The sequence below is a fragment of the Acanthochromis polyacanthus genome, chromosome 1 (genome assembly GCF_021347895.1).
Source record: "Acanthochromis polyacanthus isolate Apoly-LR-REF ecotype Palm Island chromosome 1, KAUST_Apoly_ChrSc, whole genome shotgun sequence".
In the NCBI taxonomy this organism is placed as follows: domain Eukaryota; kingdom Metazoa; phylum Chordata; class Actinopteri; family Pomacentridae; genus Acanthochromis; species Acanthochromis polyacanthus.
The window spans coordinates 58,729,301-58,752,711 of NC_067113.1; the positions used below are offsets into that span (position 1 = coordinate 58,729,301).

The following is a 23,411-nucleotide window of genomic DNA, read 5'->3' on the forward strand; positions in this document are numbered from 1 at the left end:
TACTACTAAGAATAATAATAATTGCTTGAAGTGCCTATAAAGCTGCAAAATCTGCACTGTGAGGAGGTCAGGCTTGATAGACGGGTCAACAAAACATTGGACTGAACATTGGAGCAGCTGTTTCGCTGAATGTTTATATTTATTGTTCCTCCTTTTTTTAAAAAAATCAAAACCTAAGTCTGGCGGGTACATTTCTCCCAGTTCCTACATTCAGAAAAACAAAAGTCCTAACTTCAACTGGAAGAAACCCTTCAGTAATGCAATTCAAGAACAATTTTTAGTTCCAAAAAGAATCTTTAGGCAAGAGTTTCTTTGAGAACCGTCAAAAATGGTTCCTTTAGGCACCATAAGCAGCATTTAGCAAAAATAGGTTGGTTTGCAGTTTGTTGTGGAACCACCTGGTTCAGGAATCTAGAATCGTACAAGTAATTTTTTGGCCAATAAGTGTCTGAGTTTGCAGTATTTGTGGGTTCCTTCTGTTATAATACATTTAATATTTTGGGTTCTGGACTGTTGGTCAGTCAGAACAAAGTTTTCTCATGATTTGAAGATCAAATAATCTTGAGTTGCAGGTCTAATTTCATGCTGTTATCTGTCATCAAACCAAAGAATTTGAACAAAACTAAAGAACCTTTAAAAGAACCACATAAAGTGAAAGACGAACCATCCACTAAATAAAGGGGTTCTTTCAGTGGTGCTTTGAACAAGGGGAGAATCTTCTGAAGAAGCCACAAAAAAATGTAATTTGTAATGCAAATATGTACATTTGTTTGTCTTTATTAAGCAGAATAATGTTAATCCAGAACTAATTTCCTGGTTCTTTCTTTTTCCTCCTTAAAAGAACTCACACGACCCTACAAAGGAGTATTTTCACATTAAACTCATGAAAGGACTCGTCCACAGAGTTCAGAACAAATATTTCCACAGAGGAAACCTCAAAACACAGTTTGTCTTTGGCCTGCCGTAGTGGTGCATGCTGGGTAAAAAAGGTCCGAGCAGCCTCGTCGTGACATGTGTTCGTCTCTGATTAGCTAACGGGGCGACTGACTGACGGCTGCTGCAGAGTTCTGCCGCTGAACGCTCGAATCAAAGCGACTCTCTGCTGCGAGGCTGTTCGCTCAGCAGAAAAACTCACATTCATCTCCTTTCTGCTCTTGAACGGGGCTCAAAACGACTTGAAGACTTCACATTTATCCTGCAAATCATTATAAAAAGTCACCGAACCGTGAAAATTGCAACGACTCTGATCCTCGACCTTTTATCTTCTTTCAACAAACCAGTGTTTCCTTACGTTCCTTCATTCCAGCACTTATTTTAGAAATTAATTTTAAAAACAAAGACATAAAACAGTCTTCACAGAAAGGATTTATTTAATATGTTGCTGCATCTTCTCAGATTTTGTTCAAAATGTACTTGTTTGTTATTTGTGAACCAAAAACTAAACACAATTTTGCATTTTCACCTTCAAAAACGAACTCATGAAGTCATTTTAAAGCTTCAGTATCTCCAGAAATGTAACTTCCACAGCTATGAAATTGGGTCAAGAAACAGAAAACATAATTTCCAGTTGATTTAAATTATTGAATGGCTCTAGTAGATACCATGTTTTTGATTATTTATACTTGAAAATGGTAAGAAGTGCAAACAAGGCTGGTATTGGGGCCACAGAAAGTTCTTGTAACTGCATATATATATATATATATATATATATATATATATATATATGGAAGAATACATATTTCCTTCTAAAACTATAGTTTATGGTCGACATTTCACCAATATTTGAGGCTCGAAAATGAGTAGAATTCAGGAATTCTTTGATTTCGCTGTCAAAAAACCTTGAAGCTGTTTTAAAGCTTTAATATCTCCAGAAATATAATTTTCACAGCTGTAAAATTGGGGCAAGAAACAGAAAAAAATAGTTTCCAGTTGATTTAAATTATTAAATGACTCCAGTAGAGGGCAGGTTTTTGATTATTTGTACTTGAAGATGGTATAATGTGAACTTTTTTTAAACAAGGCCGGTATTGGGGCTCCAGAAAGTTCTTGTAACTGCATATATGCACTATATATCCATATTTTTGACAAAAACTGTTGCTTTTGGTTGACATTTCTCCAACATTTGAGGCTCTAACATCAGTGGAATTCAGGAATTCTTTGATGTTTGCCCTGAAAATAACCTTGGAAGCCAGAATTCACCAGAACTAACAATCACATAACAATTAAATTTGATGAAAACACAGACAGAATGGTTTATAGCAGATCCAAAATCATTAAATGGCTCCAGCAGAAGCCAGTTTTTCAATTCTTGGCCCTTCAAAATGAAAAAAAAGGTTCAAAATTCTCAAATAAGCATGTTATTGTAGCCCCAGAAAATTCCTGTAAGTGTATATCTATGGGTGGATCCATATTCCTACTAAAAATACAGTCTTTGGTCAACATTTTCCCCTCAGTTTGATTCTTCTGGTTTCTGTCCACAATCTCCTTGACTTCTCTGGACAGAACTGATTCTGTTCAACTCAATTTGTTTTACTTGCTTCATCAGTCCGCAGGTTCTTGATGGGTTTTCTGCAAATCTGACCAAATCTGTTGGGTCATAAACATACATACTGAAATGCTAATATTGTCCATTTCCACCTCAGTTCGGTTCTTCTGATTTCCGTTCACAATCTCCTGGTTTATCTTTGACTCCTCTGGACAGAATTGGTTCCATTCAACTAAATGTATTGATGGGTTTAAGTCAGGACTTTGGGGAGACCAATCTAAAACCTTCATTCCAGCTTGGCTGAACCATTTCTTTATCACGTCTGATGTGTGTTTGGGCTCATTGTCTTGTTGAAACATCCAACTGTGTCCAAGATCAACCTTCTGCTGATAGTTTTAGGTTTTCCTGAAGAATGTAGAGACAATCCTCCTTCTTCATTATTCCATTTACTTTGTGTAAAGCTCCAGTTCCAGAGCATGATACTGCCACCTCCATGCTTGATGGTAGGTTTGATGTTCTTGGGATTAAAGGCTTCACCTTGTCTCCTCCAAACATATTTGTTTTGGCCTGTAAAACACTGTGGACACTGTCAGCTGTGTTCCAGCAACTTATCATTCATTCAGACCTGCTTTTTGATGATTCTTGGTTGACTCTTGACCATTCTGACCAATGGTCTCTCAGCAGCAGGTGATAGTTTGTTTTCTTCCTGATGGTTGTAGTAACACAACTGGACCATGAAGTTTATACTGACAAACAGATGATTAAGGATCTGAAGCTGCTTTGAAACAGCTCCAAGTGACTTTCTGACTTGTTCAAGTCAATGATTTTCTTCTTCAGATCTTTGCTGAGCTCCTCAGACTTTCCCACTGTAGCGTTTGAGTCTAATGAGTGGATCTAATGGGTTTTATTGAAATATACTCAGAGGAGTCAGCAGCTGTAGTCGATTATAATCACTCAAGAGAACTTAAGAGGCCACGAACCTAAGAAAATTTGATTAACACAGTCTTCAACATCACCAAAATGGATAATTCAAGCTGATGTATGTATGTTTTTGACACAACAGATTTGGTCATATTTCCATGAAAGAACCAAAATTCAAGATTGTTTTTATATATAGATATATTTTTCTTTACACAGATTCATATGCTTCAATGATTCCATCATAGAAATTTCAGACTTCTGACAGTCACTGGAAACTCAAACCAAATGTGATTTAAATGGTTTTGACAAGAGTATGGAAACATTTGTTCCAAACTTTACATGTAGATTTGAGTGTCATTAGTGGATCTATTGGGTTCTATTTAAAGTGTTTCAGAGGAGCCAGCAGCTGTAGTCATATGTAATCACTCACTAGAAGTTAGGAGGCCATGAACCTAAGAAAATATGATTAAAACAACTTTCTACATCATCATAACTGATAATTCAAGTTGCTCTATGTATATTTTTGACCCAGCAGATTTAGTCATACTTCCAGAAGACCTCTAATAAATCAATGAAAGAACCGACATGTATGACTGTTCTTTGTGACGAAGATTCATGTTCTTCAGTGAGTCCATCTTAGAAAACTCTGGGAGTCCTTAGAAACTCAACGCTACCATGATAGTCGTGGTCTTTTCTAGTGGATGTAAACTTTTGTACCTGACTGTAGACAGGAGTCTGGTTCTGTTAGCTAGAAAGCTGCTGAGTTGTTCGGTTTGTGGTGAGCAGCTGCAGTCTTGTGTTCACAGCGAAGCAGAAACTTCACCTATAGCGGCGCTCGTTCGTCTTCCAGGCTGTGATCACAGACGTTCCTCCTCAAACACAGCGGCTCTGTGTTTCCTCCCAGCAGGAGTGTTGAAAAACTCCAACATGAGGCTTCATAAAGCCGAGTGTAAACATTTGAGTTGTATCTTCGTTTCTGCCTCCCGTTGTGAGCGGCGACGCTGAACGGTGGATCGTCTTCTGATTGGCAGCTGTCAAACCGAACCGACGTCATGTTTCGCCGCTTGACTGACGTCTTCAGATCAGCCTGACAGACGTCCACGAGGAGAAAATACTACAAAATGTACAATCTGAGGCAGGAAGTGCTGCCAGGAGCTTTTTCTGTGAAGAGAAAGCACACTGGATGGCAATCAGTTTGATTAAGTGATCACTTTCCCAACAAACACCCATCAGAAATGTTTTTTTTTCTTAAATTTTCCAATTCTAGGCTCAAATATCCTACACAGAGCACACATATTGATAAGTTAAAGAGCAAAAAAATTAAGTTTAGTTCTGTTTTTGAAGGCAAACAACCATCTGAGCAGTTTCTCTACAGACAACGTTCTTGTCGCACTGCTTAGCAAATTAACTCTACACAGATGTTTCTCCATGCTGGATGTATCTCCAACAACCTGCTCCTCTGTTCACTGTTTCTGAGCCATGCTGCATTTATGTATTCTCCAAGTGTCCAAAACAACTTGAAACCAGTTCAAAATAGTTTAAAATTTGGTGAGATGACCATTTTTGAGTCATTTTGGACAATTTTTTGATATTCTGAACATTTTTAGTGCCATTTTGAGCACCAGTTCTACTAAGATGTTTCACCATGCTGAATGTATCTCCAACAACTTGCTTCTCTGTTCGCTCGTTGTTTTGCTCCTGAAGCATTACTGCACTCCTGGAATTCCTGATTTCACATTCTTACATGTAGACTGTGAATTTTAGCAAGATAAAGTTCTGCATAATCTTAGATTTCTACACTTCTTAAGTGTTTTATATTCAAGGAAACAAATCTGAGCTCCATTGGAGGTTTTGAATTGCATCTTTTAGTTACATAATAAGATTTTGAACCCTGAAGAGTAATTTCTGTCACATTTTCTTCATTTTACACTTCAATCTAAAGTCCTGCAGCTCTGTGGAACCATGAAGGAGAGAGAACTCAGAAATTACAGTAATAATATAATAATGATTTGAATTTCTTCAGTGACTTTGTGCACAATATTGGGAAAAAAACATTTATATAACATTGCACTTTTCCAAGTGTTGGAGTTATGAATACAGGAGAAAATACAGTGGCTCTAAATACAATAGATGCTTTACTATTTTTATTAGTTTCCTGTTTGCTCTGTGGAAGCACTGCCTGCAGTTCACCAGAGAAGGATTTTTTGTTTATGTGTGGCGTATTTCAAAATAGAACATGTAAAGGGATTTTGATTAAATATCACTTTCATTTTAAGCTTAGATGTTTGTTTTTTTTGTAATAAAACTAAAAGTGACAAACAGAACATTGAAACTGCAACGATTTTATCCATTTTTACAGTTTCTTCTTATAGATCGGTGTCATTTTGGCCACTAGTTTGAAAAACCACAATGAATTTTTGGGGTTCAGAGGGTTTGAATAATAATTTTTAAGAGTAGCATGCGTTTAGTGATTTTCTTGTAAATTTATCCTGCAGTTACTGAGATGGTTAATGTCAATCGTCGTATATTCACCAGTTTCTTTGTATTTTTCTTCTCGGAGAAAAGAAAATGGTCCTCTGTGGTTCTGTTACTGTCTCTGATGAAGGTCGCTGCAGCCTGAATGCTCAAGTTTCTGATTTTAAATTTAAATGAAGACCTGAATGCCTCTTTTTTCTTTACTTCTTGCTCATTTGCTGTTGAAATGCCGGGTTTCTGTTCCAGTCAGAAAGCTCATTTTCACCTTTTCACCTCGTCTCTTTTATCTGTTGTGACTCTTAATCGTATTTCTTCACCAAAAGGAACATTATTTCCTGCTCCTCCTCCACTTATATCCCCCTTTTCACTTTAAAAACTCAACCTTTGCTCTGAATAAAGCCCCATTTCTGCTGTAATTCCTCATAAAAACCAGTTTTTAGCTGAGGTTCGAGATGCTGGAGAGGTGATCTTTAGCTGCTGAACGTTCTCCATGGTCGTCTAATGTGCTTTCAGCTTTAACCCGCTGAACTCGCAGCAATTTTACTCACTCCTGTCACATTTTTCTTCATTTTTCACTTTAATCTAAATTCCTGCACCTCTATAGGAACAGAACAACCAAGATAAAGTAGAAAGAACTCAGAAATGTGCCATAAATCATAAGAAAAGCCAAAACGAAAGATGAAATTCTTCGATTGTTTTCCTGGTGGTACCAACACTGGATAGATTGGTGTGAACGGTGGCTCAGCTGCAGAATAGATATTTCACTTTTTACATGATTTCAACCTCTACTAACCACTGAGTAAATGAACTCTATTCTGATGTTTCACCACGTTGAACATATCCCAACACTTTACTCCTCTGTTCACTGTTTCTGAGCCATGCTGCATTTATGTACTTTCCTTTCAGTCTAGAATTGTTCAAAATAACTTGAAACCAGTTCAAAATGATTTAAACTTAGTTCAAAATTACCACTTTTTAAATAATTTTGGACAGTTTTTGAGACAGTTTGTACAATGTTAGTGCCATTTTGAGTCACCTCTAAAAAGATGTTTCACCATGCTGAATGTATCTCCAACAACTTCCTCCTCTGTTCACTGTTTCTGAGCCATGCTGCGTTTATTCTTTCATCCAGTAGCTTTGTCAGTAGGTCTGTTGGAAAATTTGTTCGAAATGATCTAAAACCTGGTCAAAGTAACACGAAACTGTTCAAAATGACTCCAGACGTGTCTAAAATAACTTTAAAGTCATCGAAAATCATTTAAAAACTGTCTAAAACTAGTCCCAAATGACAATTTTTAAAATGATTTTGGACAATTTCAGCAATTGTGGACAAGTTTTCTGTCACCTTGGACAATTTTTGGTCCACTTTTGAGACTCTGCTCATCATCAGTAGAATGATGTTTCTCCATGCTGAATGTATCTCCAACTACTTGCTCCTCTGTTCACTGTTTCTGAGCCATGCTGCGTTTATTTTATTGAGCCAGTAGGTTTTATTTGTCCAAAGTGATTTAAATTTTGCCTGCTATTACTCAAAATCTGTCCCAAATAAGGAGCAATTCTTTCAAAATGTCTCATAACTGATCCAAAATAACACAAAAATGTCCAAAATTGAAAACAAAAAAGCCCAACATGACAAAAAACTCAAAACTAATCTAGAATAATGTGAAACTTGTCCAAAGTAATATAAAATTGTCTGAATTGACTAAAAATTCTGTCTGAAGTACCAACAAATGTCCGCGATTACCTTAAACAAAGTAAACAAGTAGACAATTTTAAGCAAGGATTTGTTTCAGTTCTCCAAAAGAACGGCATGATTGTTCCATCAGAAAGTAGAAAATCCAACAGTTTGGACAGAAAAGAAGCTGCAAAAACAGCTGTTAAAGTTGGAGAGACACTTAAAATTTGCAAGATTAGTTATGAGAAGCAAACTCACACATTCTCTGCGACTATTATGTCAGAAATGTGAGTATTTTTCTTGCAAACGTTTGATATTAAAGCCAAAGAATGTGTACGTAATTTTCTGCAGAAGCATGATTCTGTAAATTCCGGGACTATTGTAGGTTTTATATTTTTTTCAATATCTTTGAAATCAGCATTTTTAACAACACTGGAATAAACGGTGGCTCTTCCAAAAATATATTGTTATTGGTTTCTAGGGAAACACTGCCTGCAATTCAGCCGAATAGTTCTAGTAATAGTTTTGTCTTCTACAGAATCCAGATAATGTAAATGCTTCATTATTAGCGATTTTAAAAATATTAAGACCTGAATTATGCCAAGATTTTGCAAAAATGTTTAATTTTAAGCTTAGATTTGGACATTTTTTCCAACAGAACTGCAGGTCACAAATGATTAGTTTGTCAGAAAAGCTGAAAATACAACAAATGTTTCTGTTTTGACCGTTTCTGGATTAAAAAAAAAAAAGATAACATGCTTTTCAAACCCACCGGTGAGTGTTTGGGAGCCGATAAGCATAAAATCCAAGTAAACGGTGGCATGTTAAATGTTATATATTACAGATTGATGTGTCAGTGGTGCTCCTGCAGTGTGTCTCAGCTCTTTAACATGTCATGGAAACTAAAAAATAGTCCTGTGAAGGATTCACCTGAGCACCATCCCTCCTCATGATGCACTTTAGAAATCATCCTTCAACGAGGAGCTCAGATTGATTTCCAGGTCGTGAGCAGGAAGATGGAGGAGACGAGGAAGCTGAAAATAGAGAAACCAGATGAGTCTCCTGCAGAAAGTGCTGCATTCAGCTTCACGTTGAGTCGGTCTGACCCGCAGACGTTCGGTCGGCTCGGATTAACCTGCAGAGTTTCTGCTGTTTGCAGCTTTCAGAAAGTCTCCTGAATGTCTTTACTGCAGTATGAAGCAGGAGGAGAATCTGTCGCAGAGCTCGAAAAACACGTCAGAGGAGAGTCTGATGGTTGAGACGGAGACGCTAATGTGGGATTTACATAATTTATGTACCAGAGAAACAGTTTCAATAATCAGGTCACTACTCTCCTTTGCTCAAAAAAGTCTTTTTCTGAAAAGTCTCAATGCTTGATCGTTAAAAACAAAGAAGTCCGAGATGGATGGAGGCATAAAATCAGAAGACCTGGACAAAGTTTGGTTTTCTCTCATTGTTTACTTTTGGTTTTACTTAGTTCTTCGTTCAGATTCATCTCTAAAACGACACAGTTTGGTTGAAATATCCACTTTTTCACACATTTTTACACACTGGAAGCTCGGTTAAGGTTTGACACTGAAAAATTACTTGGTTAGAGTTTGGAAAAATGTCATGGTTTGCGTTAAAATTCCCTTTCCCTACACTTTGGACGCTTCTCCTCCATTTTCTGGCTTACTATGCTGGCAGTCCATCTGATATATGATTGGTGGGCTGAAAAAGAGCAATAAAATACATTGCAGATACCCGATGAACAAATGTAATCCTACAGACAATGCATCTAGTTGTGTAGCTACACAGTTTTGTGTAGACCAAAGATTGTATGTAAGTGACGGTTGTAACCTCGGTGACGTCACTTTTTGGTTGCCATCTTGGACTTTTTCGGAACCAGAAGTGACCAACAAGCACTGAGAAAAAATGTTTAAAAAGCTATTTTCATTGAACTTTAACAACTGAAAACATCTCTAGTTGACTTCTGCTTTATCAGTTTTTATGTGAATATGAGCTCAAAGATGGAAGTTGTTATGACAATTTCAAATTTTAAGTACACTACCCTTCAAAAGTTCGGGGTCATCCTGAGAATTTCATGTTTTCCATGAAAACTCACACTTTTATTCATGTGCTAACATAACTGCACAAGGGTTTTCTAATCATCAAATAGCCTTTCAACACCATTAGCTAACACAATGTAGCATTAGAACACAGGAGTGATGGTTGCTGGAAATGTTCCTCTGTACCCCTATGGAGATATTCCATTAAAAATCAGCTGTTTCCAACTGGAATAGTCATTTACCACATTAACAATGTCTAGACTGGATTTATCATTCATTTAATGTTATTTTTATTGAGAAAATCTGCTTTTCTTGTGACCCTAAGTTTTTGAACGGTTGTGTACATTTCAAGTCACTGATAATCAGAAATTGTTTGATATTACAGATTCTGAATCAACGATGTGATAAGAAATAACGGGGAAAAGTTCATGTTTTTATCTTTAGTAGTTCTTCAGATATTGTTGATCAAACAGCCTCAAAAAAATGTTCTGAAAGTGGGTCTGCGGGCAGTTTCTTAAAATTACGACAACAAAGCTGGACTCCACCTCAGAGTCTGGATCACCTTGTCTGCATTAATTTGGTGGCACCTTCCAGATGATGTAACTTTTTTCCCTTACAGAGTCCACTGTGGCTTGCAGACGCCAGCTTACTCATGTGGAACCAAAAATCTTTAAATGAAAGCTCAACATCTTGAGCTACAAACTTTGTTTTGCCTGCACCGTACATTTGGAAAATGTTTTGCGTGTCCAAAATTACAAGAAATATTATGAAAAAACCTTTAAAATTTTTCCAAAATATTCAATAAACAATAAAATTGTACAAAAATACACCAAAAAAAGTAAAAAAAATTCTCAGAATGTGGCCAAACTGACAAAAAATGTTTGAAATGGGTTGAAAATGGCTAGAAATCTGTCCCAAATCCACATAATTTGTAAATAATGACTGAAAACCTGTTCAAAATGACTAGAAACTTTCAAAATGGCCAAAACATATCTGAAATGGGTTGAAAATGACTCAAAATTAATCTAAAATGAAAATAGTTCAAAAGCAATCAAATTTTATGCTTTTGAAATGCCTTTAAAACTGTCAATAAGGACTCAGAATCTTTCCTAAGTGACACAACAGATGTCCAAAATGACTTGAAACGTGTTCTAAAATGATTGAGGACTCAGAGAACAGAGTGTATTTTTATAAAGTTCCTGTGATTTTGTCATATTTCCAAAGGAGAACGTTCTTTTACAAAGTGTTCTTACAATGATACATGATAAAGAAAAAAAAGGACAGACAAACTCAATGCAAAATTCAAAAAACAGCTTAAGCCCATTTTTCGAGTGTCTTTTGGAGAATTTTTCTGGTATTTGGAACAATGTTCTGGGAACTAAGAGAAAACTTTACTAGAACTTTACAGAACCTTCTCAGAACATATTCAGAACAAAGCTGGGCTCCAACTTTGGCGTCTGGATCACATCGTTCGTATTTATTTGGTAGAAACTTAAAGCTGATGGTTGGTTTGCAACTACAGAGTAGATGCCTAGTCCTTCAGATCACACAAACCTGATTAAAACATGAAGTTCCTTGTTCTTGTGGTGAAATTAAACCAAAGAAACAACACATTTCACAATAAAAGCTCACAAACCTGCTCCATACATATACTGTAGATGAAGACAATGCATTAGCTTTGTGAATATTTGTTGCAGCAATAGGAATATTTTCAACTTAAATCCATTTTTTGTTGTATTTTCTCCACTTTCACCTCTGTCTCCTTCATCTTCTGCTTGCTTTAATACAGTCAAAACCAGAAGCAACATTTCCCTGACTTTTAGTTTTCCTTGACTCATGGTCCAGCGAGGTGACATTTTTTTCTGTAGTTTGACTTCCATAAATCTTCCATAGAGAAGCTGAAGCTCCTCTTTCACTTCCCGTATCTCGTATTTGAAGTTTTTTCCCTCGTGTCTCCTGTTTTTTTTATTCCATCCTACTTTATTCTCCACATTTCCTCCACCTTGTACAGATATATGCAGAGTTCTGTGTGAGGAAGTGTTGTGGGGATGAAAGGATTCTTTGGCAGGTTGTTAAAATGACTCATGAGTTTAATTTTAACCCAAAATGGGATCTGCTCAGCTGCCAGCAGTCATTCTGTCACAGCGACCGCCTCCTTTTATTTAAGTCTCGCTGGATGGAACCGGCTTTATTAATGGAGGAACAAGCCCTAATGTGTTGTCCCTGTTGTTGTTTTCTGCAGATTTGTTGGCGGTTCCTAAACATCCGTACGCCGCAATGGAGAACTGGGGCCTCAGCGTCTTCGTGGAGCAGAAGATCCTGTTGGACGCCGAGGTGTCGTCGTCGTCCTATCAGATGGAGCTCACCATGGTGGTCGTCCACGAGATCTGCCACCAGGTAGGAGAACACGAACACTGTAGAACCACAAGATTGAAGCCAGTTATTGCAGAAAAACTTCTAAGTTTTCATGACTTTTAAAGTTATTCTCGTTGATCGTACCGCTATGAAAAAGTTCTGAGTGCAAGGTCCGTCTATACCAACTTTCTTACTACTTTCAGAAGATTCAAGGTTCCTAAAAGGTTCTTCAAAGTGCCATCATCAGTCATAGATCCTCTTTGTTTAAGCGAGTGTTCCTCATAATTTTTTTTTTGTGTGTTTTTCAAAGAGCTAAAGGTTCTTCATGTTTACTGGAGATACTTGTTTTAGTGGCAGAGCTGCAACTAACACTTATTTTAATTATTGATCCATCATTTGTTCTATAAAACATCTGAAAATGGGGATGAATGTCTGTCACATCTTTTAACTTCTTGTTCCATCCAGAACCCCAAATACTAAATATGTTCTAATGGAAGGAACCCAGAAATGCTGCAAACTTTATCTTTGATTTTGCTGCTAAACGTCTACTTTAATGATACTTGAGCTGCATTAGCAAAACACAATGCAGTGGGCCCACAGATTTATTGAAATTGATGATAAAATTGAACAAAAACACAAAAAAAAGAGTAAAAATAAATCAAATATGCTGCCTAACTGCCAAAATGTGTCACCTCTAAAACTATCAATAATAATTAAAAATATGTCCTAAGTGTCAAAATGTGTCTGAAATTATTGAAACTGACTGGAAGCTTGTCTAAAATTCCTCAAAATCCATCCAAAATTGCAAAAAATAATCCTACATGACTCAAAATTTGTTCAAAATTACAGAAAATGTGTCTGAAATGAAAACTACCTGAAATGTGTTGAATATTATTCAAAGTTCATCAAAACTTCGTTAAAATTATGCTAAACTTACACAGAAAGGCCTCAAAACCTGTCTGCAATGATGCAAAAAAACAAAAAAAGTTCTGTGTGAAATGACTCAAAAGTTGTTGGAAATGGCTCAAGTTCTTTGCATCTATGGTACCTGAAGGAAACATTTTCTGATGGTTCTCTACTGTCTTCTGGGTTTCATGAAAGAAATTTACTGGAAACACTGCAAAGAATCATCTTTTAATTCAGTTGGCACAAAATGAAGGTTTATCTGTGTTTTTTGAGCAGCAAATATCAGAGAAATCTGCTTCATGTTGGTGTTGAAATGCTGCAAAGCTTTACATTTAATTTTACTACTTCCTTCATACTTGAGCCTCATTGTCTAAACAGAATCTGGTGGATCCACAAATTTATTGAATTTGACAATAAAATTAGACAAAAAGACACAAAAAGATCACATTTTTTCTCACAGTATATCTTAACTGCAACAAACTTGTCTGCAATGCCTTGAAATGGGCTGAAAATGACTCACAATGTCTTCACCAATTTTCTTGCTACTTTCAGAAGAAGAAAGTTCCTCAAAGTGCTTTCATCGGTCACAGAACCTCTTCTTTTAAGGAAGAGTTTTTCACAGTTTGTTGTGGTTTTTGAAAGAGCTAAAGGTTCTTCATGTTTCAATCATTTGTTCAATAAAACATCAGAACAAAAAAAAAAACTAGCTGGCATCTTGTGAGATGTTCTTCCATCTGACCAACAGTCCAGAACCCCAAATACTAAATGTGTTTTTTACACGTGGCTTTATTCCTAGAAAGTGACCATTATAAAGTCCTGTTACTGAAATGAAACCAGGTGTGAACAATCTTTCCTTCCTGTTTCCTTAAAAAAAGGATTTTTTTCCTAAGCTTCTTTGTAGTCCCGTTTCCATTTAAAAGATTACCAACATCAAATATCACAACAGAACCAGATGAACTATTTGGAAAATAGTTCCCTAAAGAACCTGTTTTTGCCGAAGTCCATTAATTGTGCCTAGAAGAATAATTTATGATGGTCCTTCAAGGCACCATTAGTGGTTCTTTGAAGAAAAAATCATCTGTGGTGTTCTAAGTGGTCCATTTCTGATGGTTCTTTGAGGCACCTGGTTCTATACATTTGCACTAGATGTGCTCAAGTTGTTTAGAGCAACATTTCTGGTGTCTGAAGGAACCATTTTGCAGATTCCTACAGTTGATGAATGACCTAAATGATCGTTAAGTCCTGCTGTTGAAAGAACTATCAGTAGAACCAGGTTGGTCCAAAAATAATTATCTAAAAAAGTTCCCTAAAATCTGTTTTTGCTGAAGTTATGGAGGCTAAAATAAGCATTTTCTAAAGCTATCTGGAACCTTTGGGGATTCATTTAAATAAATTCTCTGGGGAACTATAAATGGTTCTTTGTTGACAACACTGCAAAAAAGCTGCTACTTTTTAAATTCAGTTGGCACAAAATGAGGATTTATTTGTGTTTCGTGAGCGACTAATATCAGAGAAACTTGCCTCATGTTGGTGATGAAAGTTCAAAAGCACATATGGACATAAATGCAGCAGAAACCCATAATAATGGACAAAAAACATGGACAGATTTGGAGTAAACCAACCCTCCTGCTGGGATTCTAAACACTTGGAGTTCGTTGGCTTCAGCCTGAGATGTAATTAAATCTGTGCTTTTAGCTGCTGCTACAGTCTAAACTGCAGGTCTGATGGCTAATCTCCATCAGCTGCTCGTCAACGACGCCAACGCCAGAAACTCATCGTCTGCTGGAACGTCTTCGTCAAACATCCCTTCATTAGTCGCCACAGAAGCTGCATGTGTGTTTGCAGCAGAGAAACAAAAACTGAAACGTCGTTGCACATTAGCACAGATTCATATTAAAGTCATTTAGGACAAGTTTTCAGTCATTCTGGATTCATTTTTGCTAAATTTTCAACAACTATTGACCCATTTTGTCAATATTTTGACTCATTTTGTTCAATTCTGACTCATTTTCTTCGCATTGTGAGTTATTTGGACAGATTTTGAGTCACTCTGGATGAATTTTGCACATTTTCAACAGGTTCTGACTCATTTCGTCCAAATTTTGACTCACTTTGTCAAAATTTTGAGTAATGTAGGACAAATTTTGACTCATTTTGGATGAATTTTGCAAATTTTCAACAGGTTTTGACAAACTTTATCCGAATTACAAGTCATTTAGGGTAAATTTTTCTTCATTCTGGATGAATTTTGTTAAATTTTCAACAAATAATGACTTGTTTTGTCCACATTTGGACTCATTTTGTCCAAATCTTGGTTCATTTTGGGCACATTTTTAGTCAGTTTGGACGAGTTGAGGATATTTCCACGTTTGAAATATTTTTAGAGAGGTTTTGGGTACATTTCAGCCATTTTGGTAGAACTTTGTTAAATTCTCAACAAATACTGACTCATTTTGTATAAATTTTGAGCCATTTGGTTAAATTTCCATCCATTGTGGGATTCTAAACGCTCAGAGTCCGTTGTCTTCAGCCTGACATGTAATTAAATCTTTTAGCTGCTGCTACAGTCTAAACTGCAGGGCTGACGGCTAATCTCCGTCATCTGCTCATCAATCATGCCAACGCCATAAACTCTGTTGGAACGTCTTCCTCAAACATCCCTTCATTAGCTGCCACAGATTCTCTCCAACAGAAGTTGCATGTTTGTTTGCCGCAGAGAAATAAAAACGGAAACACCGCTGCGTATTAGCACAGAGTCATATTAAAGTGAAGGGAGAAGACGCAGGCAGCTGGCTGGTCGGTTAAATGGATCACATCGCTCCGACGGTTCACATCTGGAAATGTCACAAGTGATGGAGTCTGAAATGCAAACGAAGTCATTTCCGAGTCACAAAAACTCCAGAATCAGATGCTGTAAACTCTGTAATATTCTGAACTCTGTGCCGTTTCTCTGCTCTGGCCGCATTTTTACCCACTGCGACATAAAGTCCTGCATCTCTACGGAAACGGAACGATTAAAACTAGAGGAATGAAGCAGTCTGATGGAGCTACAAAGCCATAAATCACACTGCAAATGAGATGTTTTTCATCTACTGTTAAACAACTTGCTCCTCTGTTCACTGTTTCTGAGTCACTATGTTTTATTTTCTGCTCAGTCTTGTCCAGAGTGACTTGAAACTTCCTCAGTGTTACACAAATCTGTCCAAAATACGGATTCATTCATCCAAAATAACACAAAAAATGTCCAAATTGGCAAAACATGATTCAACATGTCAAACAAATTGAGGGAAACATCTCAAAAATTTTCAAAAAATTATTCAAAATTTGCCCAAAAGCATAAAATTGTCCAGAATGACTTCTTCAGTATGAGATTTTTTGACTCTTTACAGACAATTTGAGTCATTTTGGACCATTTTTGATCCAGTTTTAAGTTTCTGCTCATCAGTAGAAAGATGTTTCTCCATCCTGAATATATCTCCAGCAGCTTGCTCCTCTGTTCACTGTTTCTGAGCCATGCTGACTTTATTTTATTCCTCTGAATTGGTGCAATTCATTTCCATTTTTCAAACCAGTTCAGAATTTTTGATTTGTCAGAACGTAAACCAATAACAACCACGTCCGAGCAGCAACGTATGGATGGTAAAATAAATCACAAAGACAAATTAAGAACCATTATTCTGCGTTTCACTAGAAGCTGCTGCTGGTGTTTTGCCCTATTGGTGTGTTGTCATGTAAACTGAATTTGGTTTAATGGTTCTAACTGGTCCCTTGGACAGAAATCTGCAGCCGGTTTGCAGATTTCAAGTGTTCTGGATGTTTCCTGCAGCGTCTCTGCTCTCGTTCTGTCTTCGTTCATCACTCTGCATGTCTTTATTCTCCTCTAATGGACGTCGTTTCTGGTCCGACTCTCCGTCACTTTGCTTCCTCTTGTCTTTGTTTCTTCTTCTACGTATGTCTTCATTGTTTAAAGTCAGTTGCTGAGTCACTCTTCTTCCTCTTCTAGTTCTTCTTCTATTTCTTCTATCTCTATTTTTCGACTTCATTTATTTTATTTTCTATATCAACACATTCTTCTTCTACTTTTATTTCTTCTTCTTTTCTTTCTTCTTCTTTTTCTGCTCTGACTCCAACCTTTAAACTTCCTTCTTCTTCGTCTAGTACTTCTTCTATGTTTTCGTCGTCTTATTCTTCTTCGTCTAGTACTTCTATGTTTTCGTCATCTTCTTCTTCGTCGTCTTCTTCTTCTGCTCTGACTCCAGCCTTTGCACTTCCTTCTTCTTCTGTGGTGTTTGTCTTCTCGTCACGTATCTCTGGTCATACTGTAAAAAACACGATCATTCCTTCTGCTGCTATCGTCGCCTCGAGGAGCTTCTCAACACAAGCAGAGCCTCGTTGCATTTCAAGCCATTCATTGACTTCTGTCACGTTCCGTCTGTTTACAGCCAGATAATCTGCATCTGTTAAAAAGGAAATTGGTCTTTTTTTTCTCACGACAGACTTCATGATTAACTTTTTCTTGTGTTTAAAGCGAAAGTAAAACGGCTGAATAAGAATACAGCCGCCGATTGCCCACAAATTCAGCTGCCTCAGGTGCGTCTTTACCTCCGAAGCAACATGTTTACCTCATGAATATTATTTATTGCCTCACTGAGGAGGCGTTGGGGCGTCAGGAACCAGAGATCACAACACAAACAGTCGCTGTTTACTTCTGCAGTCCTGTAAAAATAGCAGTTTTTACCGTGGGGCTGAAAAAAACAAAACAGCGATGTTCAGAAGTTTATGTGGAAAAATGGAAAATATTCAAGTTATTTTCACCACAACTAGTGAGTAGTTGTGTGTTTGTGGCTCAGTTTGTCCCCAATAAATCTCTTCATATTGGTCCTTCAAAATAAAAGCAGATACAAATGATTTTTATAAATATATATGTGCAATAATGTAGATTGTTTAGAATTACAGACCCTTAAAAGTTCACACACTGTTGTATATTTGTTCTGCATGTGTCATGTAGAAATTGACTAAAATTAAATGGTTTGCATCAGATTCTGTAACAATTCTCACTGCAACATGAGAAGAAATATCATCTATGACCAACTAGTTTTGTTTTAAAAAAACAAAATGAGAATTTAAAAACAATAATCAACCAATACTGTCTCAATGAAAGCTGTTACTCACATTTACATAATAATTCTACATTTAAAATTTTGCTAAAAATAAGCATTTCAAATGAACCAGATCCTGTAAAAGCCAAAAAAATCTGCGTTCCTTGTTGCAAGCGTAAAGCTATGAATGACTCAGCTGTGACTATCAGTCGCATGACAAAAATTCAGAGAGTTTTTAACTGCAAGCAGAGAGGAAAACAGTTAAATAAAAATGATCCCAAAAAAACACACAGAAAACCCCAAAATGAGATACAGATTGACCACAACTAGATGCAAATTTACCAAGATGACATGAAGAATGACTTAAATTGAAGACAAATGATCCCAAAAGACAAAAAAAAAACAAACAACATAAGATACAAAACCTCCAAAATTAAAATTAAAGACCTGAAAAACAAAGAAAATGACACACAAAATGACCAAAACTAAGCTTGAAACTGATATTTCTTGAAAACTGAACCATTTTCATTCACAAATTGGCCAGTTTGCATAAGATCATGAAAAAAGAACCAAAAATCGAGATAAATTCATGCATTTGGACAAATTTTGAGTCATTTCGGAAACATCATTGTCGTGTAATTTTTACAATTGTTTTAGAGACTTTATATGTTATTTTGGATGATTTATGGGATATTTTGGATGAACTTCTCCTTGTTTTGGACAAATTTTGAGTAACACTGTTGCTTCACCAACAGAATGCATAAAATAAATGCAGCATGGCTCAGAAACAGTGAACAGAGGAGCAAGTAGTTGGAGATACATTCAGCATGGAGAAACATCTTTCTACTGATGATGAACAGACACTCAAAACTGGACCAAAAATGATCCAAAATGACTCAAATTGTCCGTACAGACTCCAAAAATCTCATACTGAACCAATTTGGGGTCATTTTTAGCAAGTTTAAAGTCATTTTGGCCATTTTTCTAGCTTTTATGGGGCACTGTTGAAAACTTTGGACAGATTTCTCGTCAGTTTTAACAATTTTACTTGACTTTGGACAAAGTTAATTTAGACAAATTTGGATTGTTCTGGACAAATTTCAAATCATGTTGAACAATTTTAGATTAGAAGATACATTCAGCATGGTGAAACCTATTTCGACAGATGATAAGCAGAGTGGAGAGAAAAGGTCCGGAGAGGCTGGAAGCATGGAAATAGTTCAATATCTGCAAACTGTGCAGACAGAACCAGCAAAAAGAGACACAAAATGACATAAAGAAGATACAAGACAAGAAAAATAGACACGGAACAATACAAATGAGACAGAAATGGATCAAAATTAAGACACATGATGACAAAAAAAGACAGAAAACAACAGGCAGGAGGCACAAGTTGAGAAAAAATTGACAAAAATGCGTAAAACAAAACATAATGACAAAAACAAGACACAAAAAAAGAGACATGAGAGGAAAATCAAAGCTACTGGATGAATAAAATAAATGCAGCATGGCTCAAACAGTGAACAGAGGAGCAAGTTGTTGAAGATACATTCAGCATGGAGAAACATCTTTCTACAGTTTTCAGATTGAACTGCAGGCTGTGTTACTAAAACATATCAATAGGTGAACATCTGCAGTCTGTAGAGTCTTCGTGTTTTTTTTCCAGGGTTAAATAATCAAAGATAGTCAACTTTTGTTTAGTTTTTTTATGTTTTGAGGAAAAACGTGACCCAAAATCTGCTCAGACTTGAGAGGCTGAAGGTTGTTCTTTCTGTTTACTTTGCAATATTTGAAAATGTGCACGAAAATATGAAGACTTGACTTTACAAGACGTCTGTGAGCATCCAAACATCTGGAAGCAGCTTCTGTTCGGGATGAAAACCAGCAGCTCTGGTGTAAATATCTCAACGCCTTCGGCCCAACAGAGAGCGAGTCGCTTCCATTTGATTTCCTCCAGGAAGCCACTTCCAGCCGACGTCTTCCTCCGCTGAGTCCGAGCCGGCGCTGCCTTCAGGCTGGAAATAAGAAAACAGAAGCTTCAGTCATTAAATTAAGTTCTGAACTACTCATAAAACTACTCTTTTTTTTGTCTTTTTCGTGCATCTTCCTTTTGTTGTTTTAGAGGCGAGAAGAAAGGAACGTGACAAAGTGGTGTTTTGTCTGCGGCTTTGCACTTCATTTCATCCTGAAGCCATTTATCTCCAAACGCACAACAGACGCACAAAGCAGCCGTTTGAAGCTTTCAATAATCAGCTAGTTCGCTTGTAAAGAGTTTAACTGGAAAACAGAAGAACACTTTTATTCCAAATCCTGTTAAGAGAGGAGAAAAAGGGTTCCTCTGTGCACAGATTGTGTGTTTTTGTGTTGTGTGCGTTTTTCATTTTCCATCACAGATCAGCGCAGAATAAATCATATTCAATTTTATGCAGAAGCCACACACTAATAATGAAGGAAATAGTTATTTATTCATAGATTTATTGCCTCTTTGAAGGATGTTTTAGTGAAATATACTTCAATGTGTCCTTTGTACTAAACTAAAGTGATTCGGTTTAGCTTTTTTCTGTTGATGCGTTTGTCAAACAACAACAAATCTGCACATTATTTGTCCCACAGAAGTCAGTGATTCGACCTGCAGCCTCATTGGCCTTAATGAATTCTAAACAAGGATAAAAAGCAGCATATTAAATCATTTTAATGAGTTTTTTTCTACTGAAATGACAAATATATTCTTATGATTTCTGAAATTATATCTACTAGTGATCACAGAACAAGAACTAGTGAGGAATATAGAACATAAGCTGCTGTTTTTACGGTTGGCGTGTTGGTTGTTGAGGTAACATGACTGTCAAACCTGCCAGTGAGTTTTGCAATGAACAGCTGTGTCTCATCAGCATAGTGACAAATATTTGTGCCACATTTCTTGGTGGTATTTCAAGAGGTAATATGTCAAAATGTATGAGTTTAAGTTTTATTTAAACTTGCCGTTTGGTTAGGTTGAAGAAACTGTCATGATTTCAAGTTTAGATTTCGTTTTTGAATGAAGCAGCACATCACAGATGAGTAGTTCAAGGACCAAAGTTAAAACTCGGTTTACTACTCCGCCAAGGAACGCAGCGTTTAGTCTGTGAATCGGTCTGTCAGTGTGCTCAGCATCACTCAAAAATGGACCAGTGGATTTAGATTAAATTTTCAGGGAAGGTCAGAAATGACACAAGGACCAAGTGATGAGATTTTGGCAGTGATGCAGTTTATAGTCTGGATCCACGGATTTGTTAAAGATTTCTGTGTCATTGTGAGATAGCAGCCAGGCCAGCGTCACTGTAACTATGACAACAAGTGAACACTACGTCAGCTGCCTGCTTGCAATCACATGATTGTGATCCTACTACAAATCCACTGTTAAGGACTTATCGGGACTTATCCGTCGGAAATGATACAAGCAGCAATTGCTTCAATTGTGGGGGTATTTCTGAGTTTCCCTTCCATCCCTACATGAATTTTCGGATTTTCAGCAGCGTCTTCCTCATGTCAAGAAACTGCTTCTCAGATAAACACTTCCTGTGCCACGGGAATGGTGCCATAAATAAAAGTCTAAAAAAAAATACTAAAAAATACGAAACTCTAAAAAAGTATGGCTTCAAAATAAAAGCACAGAGGGAACGATTATTTTAACAGTAGCAAAACAAAACCTTGCAAAAAGTGATCAGCTGATCAAGAGACCTTTATAAGAATAATTTACACATATGTAGGTCACGTGATTCAGTATCCATATATTATGTACACATGCATAACACATGCCTGTGCTCAGTGCAAGGTCATTTTGTTTGTAGGTACGTCTGTATTAAATGGCCACTTTCCATCGTGTCGTGGTGTCTGATCATCAATAATAATAATAAAATGCTGCATTTCTACAAAAATATGCCGCATTTCTGACAATGCCATATGGGGGAATGAGGAGCCTTGGCGGAGTACTGCGCTCTTTGAGTGCTTTCTCGTTCTTTCTGTTTTTACAGTTTCTGTCAAATAAATGGTGTATTTTTGGTGATTTTGTGAAGATTTGATGTGTTTAAACCAGTTGCCATGTTTTTGGCAACGTACAGCTGTGTGTCATCAGCATAGTGACAAAGATTTCTGCTTCTGCACCTACATTCAGTTAGGTTTAAAGTATTTACATTTACTGTTTGGATAAGTTTAAGAAAATGTCATAGTTTTAAACTGAGATTTGGTTAACCTTCCCAACCAAGCACGACATCACAGATGAATAGTTCAAGGACCAAAGTGAGGGCTTAGATTTCTGCACAGCTACAAGCACAGCATGTAAATATTTCTAAGCATTGGACTGAAAATAAGTTTTGTTATCACCCACTATTTGGTTAGGCTTAAGAAAGCAGCACCATCTGCTTTAAAATCATATTTTTTTAACGAAATGTTTAAAGCTTCTCTTCCATATCCAGGGTTACAATCTTGTATATCATGCTATATCTAAAATATGCTTGATTCCATGAAAAAGAATGACAGTAAATCAATGGGAAGAAATGGCACAATACACATTTATTCACAATGTATTTGTATGATATCACACAGAAACTGAATCTATTGGAAAATATAATTTAAAACCTACCTGAGAATGCAGTATAGTTTAATAAAGTTGCATCTCAATGTAATTCCATGTCCATTCAGATGTTTTCAAGGCCAAAACCACAAATTTCACTGTGGAGTAAAAGAAGAAAAATGTCACTACAGCGAGTCAAGGATTCAGAGGATTGAAAGGCTTTATTGTAACATGTTTTCAGTGTCATTCTTTGTTCACAGTGTCTCTGTCGAGTGCTGTGATCCACTTATTTCAAGAATACACTCATTCAACACCCACGTCTACTAATATGTACCAAGAAAACAAAAAGAAATTCACAAGAATAGTGTAAAAGACGGGTTAGAAGAAAGGTTAACATCCACCGAATCATACTGAGGTAACAGTTAAATATCTGCACATCATTTAATGGCAATGTATTTTACATTTTTTTAAAGATATTTCAGTCTGTAACAATGTAGTGCACGAACCTGCATCCTAGTAGATGCTGCTGTTAAGTTAATCATTAATTTCAGGGTTCTGAGCAGGTTAAGTTGGGAAGAGTTGACTCATTGCCCTCATCTTCAGGAAAAAAGGTTTTTTTATGAGTTTTCTTCAACTATCTGTCAGATTCTCCTCATCTGCTGCAGCCATGTGCTTCAAGTCCACATCCATCAAACATGACGGGTTGATTTTAAATCTGGTTTTACATTCTGTTCTTTCACTGCACAACTGCACCTGAATGTTAATTCAGACATCGGACAGGTGCTTAAATGTGAAGTGATGTTTGGTTTCATTGGGTATCTCAGGTGCACAGCTGGACAACATGTGGCTGTTATATAACTGCAGTACCTTTAGCATCCATCCATCCATTCTCTAT

At 36.7% G+C, this 23,411-nt stretch overlaps 1 protein-coding gene across 1 annotated transcript in view; it reads left to right on the forward strand.

Moving 5' to 3' along the window:
- The window catches only part of LOC110959952 (thyrotropin-releasing hormone-degrading ectoenzyme), a 284,810-nt gene that overhangs the window by 135,818 nt on the left and 125,581 nt on the right, over window positions 1–23,411 (forward strand). The window contains exon 5 of the mRNA XM_051949719.1: window positions 11,847–12,001. Coding sequence (XP_051805679.1) covers window positions 11,847–12,001 — 155 coding nt within the window. The remainder of the gene's footprint in view (window positions 1–11,846; window positions 12,002–23,411) is intronic.